General features: G+C 42.6%; 1 protein-coding gene across 1 annotated transcript; it reads right to left on the bottom strand.

Moving 5' to 3' along the window:
• On the bottom strand, positions 1 to 4,171 carry LOC103776327 (chromosome unknown open reading frame, human C5orf49; the record flags this gene model as incomplete). The annotated part of the gene is made up of 2 exons (XM_008943834.1): positions 1 to 180; positions 4,055 to 4,171. Coding segments are annotated over 2 exons (297 nt in total), but the record flags the coding sequence as incomplete, so codon positions are not given.
• Positions 4,172 to 7,909: the final 3,738 nt, after the last annotated feature.

Below are 7,909 nucleotides of genomic sequence, written 5' to 3'. Positions count from 1 at the left end.
TTAGCATGGATCCAGGCTTGAAGAACGTTTTTCCAATAAGCACGTGATACCATTTTTCCTGTAGAATTCTGCCTGCATGTGATTAATCCTTGCATGACCTCTGATTGGCGGCTCTATGGGCTTATTTATGCGTCTCCCATACTCTGAAGATGACAAAACAGCAACAGGTCTTGCCATTTCCTGTGAAAAGAGAGAAGTGTCCTTATAAGAAAATCACAGAGCAAATACATGGCAGTTACCTGTTGCTAACTGTGCTATAGCCAGGGGCAAAATAACAGATAGATCTGTACAGCATCTGCTGTATGGATGTATATTTACTTCCCAGTCATCTGCACTCTTTCTGTGCCAACACACACGCACGCGCACACACACATATATATATATATTTATTTTCAGCTTTATTTTTCTTGTGCACTGACTTCCATGATTCCTTTGAAAAACAGGAGAGATTTGTGTCCGCTGTTATAGGAACACCTATCCTGCCTGCACAATTCAGTAAAAGCACTGCATGAAAAAAATCAAAGGCTAAAGAAAAACCCTGAGCAACTACTACTCCACGCAAGCTTTCCCTGAAGGACATAAAGCATTTTGCACCATGAGAAGTTTTACTAGAAACACTTGTAGCTGTAAGATTACAGAAATAACTGCTCTGCAGTGATGGAAAGTGGACTTGGTGAAAAATACACTGACCAAGAAAAGATTATTTTAAGTTTGTTCTTAGCAAGCGTCTCTTCAAGTGGCTGCAATTACAATCTGCAATCTGCAGTTCCTTCGTGTGCTACAGGAGTAGGGAGCTCTGGAGTCAGAAGGGAAAGACAGGATTTGTTTTTCTTCCCCTAGCCAAAGGTCTCAGATTTTTTCAGGCTGCCTGTACGTTTGTGCACTGGCAAGCACAGTAAACTTTGGTCCCCAGAGCGTTCACTGAGTCTTAAGATGTAAATAACACCCAAAAGGAGAAGCACAATGCAGACACTAAACAACAGTTCAGGTGCAAACAAATTACTTCTTTGCTACAACAGATACAGGTCTGAGCTATATTAGCACTGATGCTAGAAATATGGAGACACGGGAGCCCCTGTATTTTGCGAGGATGCAGGTGGGAGCACAGATTCGAGGGTTCTCATGGCAGCGCAGTCAGCTGAGAGACACTTCCAGACTCAGGGACAGAACTAGACCTAAGATTCTGGGGAAGATGCTGGAAACCCTTTTTTTCTAAACAAACAAACCAGCCAACCCAAACAAACAATAACAAGAAACAGAAAAGCCCTTCCAAAACTACCATTCATCCCCCAACTCTCCCCACCTATCTAGCTCCACCTCATTAAAAGCTATTCAGTACACCAACTTTTAACCCCAACAGACAAAAAGTGAGAAGAGTGGCAGGCAAAAAATAAGACCATTTCCTCCCCTGCCCCAGTTGTGGATAACTGTTGATAAAGGAGAAATTACAGAGTCATTGTAGCATCAAAAAAGCCTTTGCTACCCATCCAGGGTGTACAGTGCTCACGATGGGCAGCAATATGTAACTTCAGTAGTTTATGTCCTCTTTAAATAAGTCAGATTCAGTTTTCAGCATCCCTGGTAGCACAGTGCTGACTATGCATGGTGGCATTTCAGCTTTGCAGGTTTGGCATTCAGCAGATTTCAGATTTTCCAACAGTTGGCTGGGAAGCATCCTGCTACACGCCTTTGCAGCATGTAATTCTAGCACTGTTAACACTCAAAATCAGCCAATGGCAGCCTTGTGCCAACAGTCTGCTGCAGTCATTGAGCCACATGGAGCTAAGAAAGTATCTGTGGTTGTACTCTTGGATTCTCTGGATGCACTCAGGCTCTCTGAATGAAGCAAAGAGCTTAATTGCAGTGGTTTGGGTTTTGCCCACTTCAACAAAAGTAGCATAGTCTAGTGGATTTAGCCTGTCTGCTTTTGGTGCCATACGAAAAAGATGTCAACTGTGGCCTTTTTGTGTTTTATAATATATCTATTACATCAAGTCTGTGAGGGCCACCGGGGTAATTAAGAGTAGGAGGTAGTATGTGACCTGCACTTAGTTATGGTTAAGTCCGGTGTTGGGTGTCATCATGTGCAGGAGGATCATGTTGTGACACATTCAACAGCTGTGGGGTTGATGTGTCTCCATGCTAGTTAAAGGGCTGGATTAGGGGACACCTGTTCAGGCAGAGTCCCTTGTGTGCACTGTCCAGCAGGGATGGCATGAATTCTGGCCCATACGGGTTTGCGTCAGGAAGCAAGCTGGTAGGAAAGTGAGTTTTGTTCACCCAAGAGCTCAGTAACAAACCTCACCTCTGCACTGATAAACTGTTTCTACACACATTTCCCAGCTGGAGGTTGGGCTTGGTATTGGGGGAAGAGGGGTTGGCTTTGGTTTATTTTAATAAAGAGACTCTGTTTTAATTGAAGTAGTCATTTACATGGCTTTTGGCCTCATGAAGATTTGCAGTTGATTTATAGCTATGAGCAGGTGATGGTAAGGGGCACTCCTGGAATTCCATTGGGAGCACCTAACACTCCAAGCACTGCTTGAAAGAGTTGAAGGGCATACCAGGTATGGGCTTGCACTGAAACCTCTGGCATATGTAGCTCCTAGTGAGACAAATTACAAGCAGTGGCCTTTGTTACAAAGTAGCAAGACACTTATTACACAGTGATTACAGATTTTAACTTTACTCTCTCCCATCTGTCATACACCGTCACCAATATGGGCAGCCATTCCTAGCCTACTCTTTGCTCTTTACATCCCATGAACCCACTGGGATTTTGAGGCCATTAACACACAGAGGTTGCACTTCATTTGGCTTTTGACAGCTTCTGTGTGTGTATGTGTATCAACATAAACATAAATATGCATAAACAAGTGTGTGTATATGTGTGTGTATTATTGTTGTGGTTTGACCGCAGCCACTAGCTCACTCTTCCCAGCCCCTGTCCCCAGGGAGATGGGAAGGAGAATCATGAGAAAAAGGTAAACCCTATGGGCTGAGAGTTTAATAGAAGAGAGAAGAAACAACAATAACGCTAACAAAATATGTGAAACGAGTGATACATACAACTGAACTGCTCACCATCCCTAACACTGCCAAACCCATACCTGACACCAGCCACTGCTCAAAATAGGCCTTCCCTGGCCAGCTCCCCCCTTACATAGTGGGAATGACATCAGTGTGGTATGGAATATCCCATTGGCTGGTTCTGTTGTCTATCCTGCCTGTAGCCCCTCCCAGCTTCTTGTGAAAATTAACCCTGTCTTAACCAGGACAATTATTCAGATGCTGCATGGAAAATACATATGTATATATAAGTGTCTATATTACAGTATTTCTGTTTCTAATGCAGCTGTTTAAAAACATGTCTGCATACTTCCTCTTAGCTATCAGGTTGCACACCAAACCCAGGTTCTGATAGCTTTCAATGCTTTGCCCAGCCTTTTCCAGACACGTCCATGGTCTTCTGATTGATCCCTCCTTTGCACTAGCTCCCTATGAATGTCCTTCCTGCAGGGCCATCTGGTCCAAGCTTGTGTAACAAGCTCACCACCTTCAGAGTCTTGGGCTCTCACCACATTCCAGTGTAGGGAGGGTGGGTGTCAGAGTCCATGTGGCTGAGTTGGGACCCCTGCGTGCTATCCACTCAGGGAGAAGATTTTTCAAACATCACAGAAACAGCTGTAGGATCACCTTAACTGCAATTCTGGAAAGGCACAGACAGATCAGAAGTCACTCCCAGTGACCCTGAAGCTCTATAACAGACGGTTTGCCTTGCTATCTGTCTCTCTTTCCCATGCTTTAACCTGTACATGGCTTGGAAGCTGGAAATCTACAGGATGTCAAAAGCAGGGGCTAACTCCAGTGTCTTCACTGGCTAATGCTTTCTCCTAAACTTCCAGACTGAGGTCAAGGATGTCCTCCTTCTGATTCCTCTACTACCACAGAGGCTGTACTATAAAGAGTAGAACAATGCCTATAGTCCCCAGCCATGTCAAAAACTACCAAATAGCTCTAACAAAGGTAATTTATGAATTTATCAAAGGGTTACCTCCTCATTAATGTTAAGATCACAACTCTTCACATGTTCTCTGTCACATCGGTGAAGCTTTTTGTTGTAGCCCTCTGGTCTTTTAAAAATGGCATCATAAGTGGAAACATCTCCTGTCTTGAGGAAAGGGGAAAAACAGCTAACTCACTCTACTGGTTAAGCTCACATGTTACAAAATATTCATACTCAAATCAGTACCTAAATACTGCTCATATAGCATTAGATGATTCTTCTGCTGACCACTTGTCCAATATAGAATGATGTTATCATTAACAGGCAGAGCAGCAGCCAAACCCCTCCCTCCACTCCCACATCACACACCAGAGATCCACAGTGCCAGACAGCCAGAGGGAGGAACAAGTCAATGCACTTACCCACCACAGGGGACATGAAGAAGAGAACAAAACAGGCAAGGAGCCAAGCCATGGGCAACGGGAGCAGCCAGGCCATGAGCCCAGTTATAGAGTAGGAACTCAGAAACAGCTCCATGTTCTGGCCCTGCCATCCTGGGAACCCCACTTGCCATGAAGAGACCTTCCAATAACCAGAACCCCCACAACACACTGTACAGGCAGACCTCCCAACCTTACTGCAAGCAGAGTCAGCTGTTATAGAGGTGGCTTCTTGCCCCACCTCCAAGTTAATGTGGAAGGTGGGGGCACCTGGTGGTGATATCCTAATCAGTTCCCACCTAAGGCTGGCCAGACCCTCGGTGAAAACCAGGCAGAAGGGTCTTTCTTGCCTAGCTGTGGACATCATCCATATCTTATTCAGGGCTGGGGGTTTAAACCCCAGCACTTCAGTGATGACAACTGCAATATTACTGAGCTACCATTAGCAAGTTTGGGCCTGTCCTTTGGAACAGTCTGCAATAAAAATACCCAATGATACTTGATATCTTTTTTTAAAGTCTGTTCAGCTCTGAAATTTCCCTTCTTGCAACTAAGCTCCAAGTTTAATTTTTGGAAATTTAATTACTTTATTGGTTTAATTTTTTGAACTTTATTTTCTCCTTCTGAAGTTCATATATTTGTCAAACGATCTGTCACTGTAATGTAAAAGAAAGCAAGGAGTTTCAAAATTAGTTTGGAATGAAGACGACAAATGTACCCTGCAGTGGAATCGTCATTTAATTTCTTACTAAAGCAGAATTGAGAAGAGTACAGAAATATGCCACAATGGTTGTCCTGTGATCTAATCGTATGCATGTATCTATCACATATAAAAATACAGCACATGCCAAGTCAGAATATTTTTGTATTTGTGATACCCATTGACACAGCTGCCTTCAAATAAGCAACACTGAAGATGGATGTGATCTGCTAACAAATGCACTTGTGAAACCTAACCAACTTTTCAACAACAGAACCAAAGGAATTTCAAAGAAAGATTTTTTTCAAGGAAAGAAAGCAAAATCCTCTGTCAAGATATTGTCACTTGTTAATGAACTTAATTAAAAGGTCCATATTATGGTAAACATATCAATCTCTAGTTTTGTACATAAAGCTGACTACAAATTTGAAAAATTGTGCATTTTGTTGTTTTGGTTTTTTTTTTTTCCCCCCTCTAATTTTACAGTCTGCCAAATTTAGCCTTTGAAAAACTCTTGTAGTCTTGAGTCTTACAATTTACAGTACTATCCTTGAAAAATAGTCAATTCAGGGCAGGTCAAGAAGGCTATAATCGTTCCATTAAAAGGAAATCTTAGTTAAGAGCGCTAGTGAGGCACCGCTGTAACCACGGGCTTCATTTGGAAGTGTATCTCCATTACTTTGTTCTGACAAGAGGAGAGGTGGTTTGATATTTAACCTATCCCTCCCTTCATTTCTCAGAAACCATCAAGCTTCAGAGAATTTGAGGCATGTTCAAGAACATCCTGCATCTGATTTATCACCTCTATTATTATTATTAGTAGTAGTAGTAGTAGTAGTACTGTTATTATTATTTCTATGGTTCCTTGCTCCTCCCTTCCTCTCCACATTACCAGTTCTGTTCAGAATTTCCACAGGTATCTAATTTGTGCTTATCACCAGGAATGTTATTTGTTCCTTTGCTTTTATTCACACAGCATTATTTGTCCATTATTTGTTACTTGTGTCAGAGCATTCTTTCTGGAACTTGCAGTCAGGTAGCCAGCCTGTTACATGGAACACTAGCCCTGAGCCAGATGATCTATTTAAGGTCAGCCAGATGTGTAGAGGCAACACTTCTGTGCTCAAAATACTGATAACTTTTTTCTATTGTTTCTCTTTGTTGATAAATGCTGCCTGAGCTGACCTAGATAGGGTGGTAGGGAGCTCCTTCTTAAAGGAGCAAGTGAATCATGCAGAGCAGACAATATTAACTTGCACTCAGGGTGGGCATCCTCTGTGTCCTGCTACTAAGGATACTAAAGCTAAGCACTTTGTAAATATTCATTAATATTCCAGACACAGATAAAACAGGCAATAGCTTTCTCCATGTCACGGAAGAGTAAACACCACACAAACTGGCTACAGTAACTTATGGAAAGCAATGGAGGGAGCAACTGTCAGCCAAGGGATTAAAGGCAAGAATTTCTGGCTTCTGGCCATGTGCTGAGCCTTATCTTCCTCTGTTTCTCTCCACTTTAGTCTGACACACAGTTTGGTTTAGGTATTTAAGCTGCAAAAAGGAATTAAATTCCTTTCCCTGTAAAAATAAAAGATTTCAAACGACCTGGTTCCTTAATTGTGCAGAATAATGGTTTGAATCTGCTTGCAACCCTGTGGCCGAGGCCTGTGCTGTGAAGAAACCTCTTAAACAGCTGTTATCACTTTTTGTTTCCACGCCACTGCAGCGGCATTTTCCACAAACCAGGTCACTGAGAGTGTGAAAGCAGACTTTATATTGTAAGCAAAAGCTCTACCATATGGTTGCCAATTCTGTGCAGATTGGACAGACTGTGAGCTCCACAATCCCCAAGCGCAGCACACCAGCCCTCTGACCTGCCCTAGCCTTCCTCTTGTTGTGTTCTCCCTACTGTTTTGTTGAGCATGGCACCAGCTGAGCCTGCTCATCTTTGACTCAGAGCACCTTCCCAAGGTAATGCTGGAATCAAAGAGCCTGAAATTACGAATCTACTTGTTTTTTAGCAGGACCACGTGGTCAATGCAACAGATTTGCTGTTTCTTTAATGCCCAGCACTGTACTGTGTGATCTGCAACTTGCAAACTCTTAAAAGTCATCAGTCATTGCTACCCAGTGCTCCGCATATTGATCACTTGGGGATTAACGGGGTGCATTTGTTGTTATAAATAAATGTATGTTGCCATAATATCGGTATATTGCATCAATATAATAGACATCTCAGAACTTTTAAAGTTTTGTAGGAAGAAGCTTCATTGTCTGGTATGACTTTTCAGAGAGAGAAAAGTTTGCCACCCAGGAAATACAGCTCAGCTGAGGCTGAAGATTGTTTTAATTTCTGAATTTAAATATGAGGACAGAGAGAATGAGGGAAAAGAGTGCAGCAGAGTGAAGAGTGATGCTCCCTGTAAGTCTACGTCATTGCGGAAGTGCCCATGTAACACCTTCAGAGGCATCCAGTTACCAAGGCATAGATTGATGTTAATGATTTGAGTAGCTCTATTGATTTTATTAAAGCTGAGCATATGGAAAACTTGCGCAAAACACATTGAAAACTTTTTTCCCTTGACCGAAAATGGAGCAATCTCCTATTAAAGGGTCCTCGCAGTGTATGTTACCAGAAAAAACACAGCTACCACACCCCACCCTTGTGCCAGAAGATGCCTCTCCTACTGTTCCCCTGATGTCTTGCACTTTGTGGCCTGTTGGCCCTTGATCCTTGGCATACCGTGTCTCTTGTCTTCTCTT

The sequence above is a fragment of the Merops nubicus genome, unplaced genomic scaffold (assembly GCF_000691845.1).
Source record: "Merops nubicus isolate BGI_N331 unplaced genomic scaffold, ASM69184v1 scaffold10367, whole genome shotgun sequence".
NCBI classification, from domain to species: domain Eukaryota; kingdom Metazoa; phylum Chordata; class Aves; order Coraciiformes; family Meropidae; genus Merops; species Merops nubicus.
The sequence above is the reverse complement of the archived record's forward strand: the minus strand, read 5'-3'. Positions and strand labels throughout refer to the sequence as shown.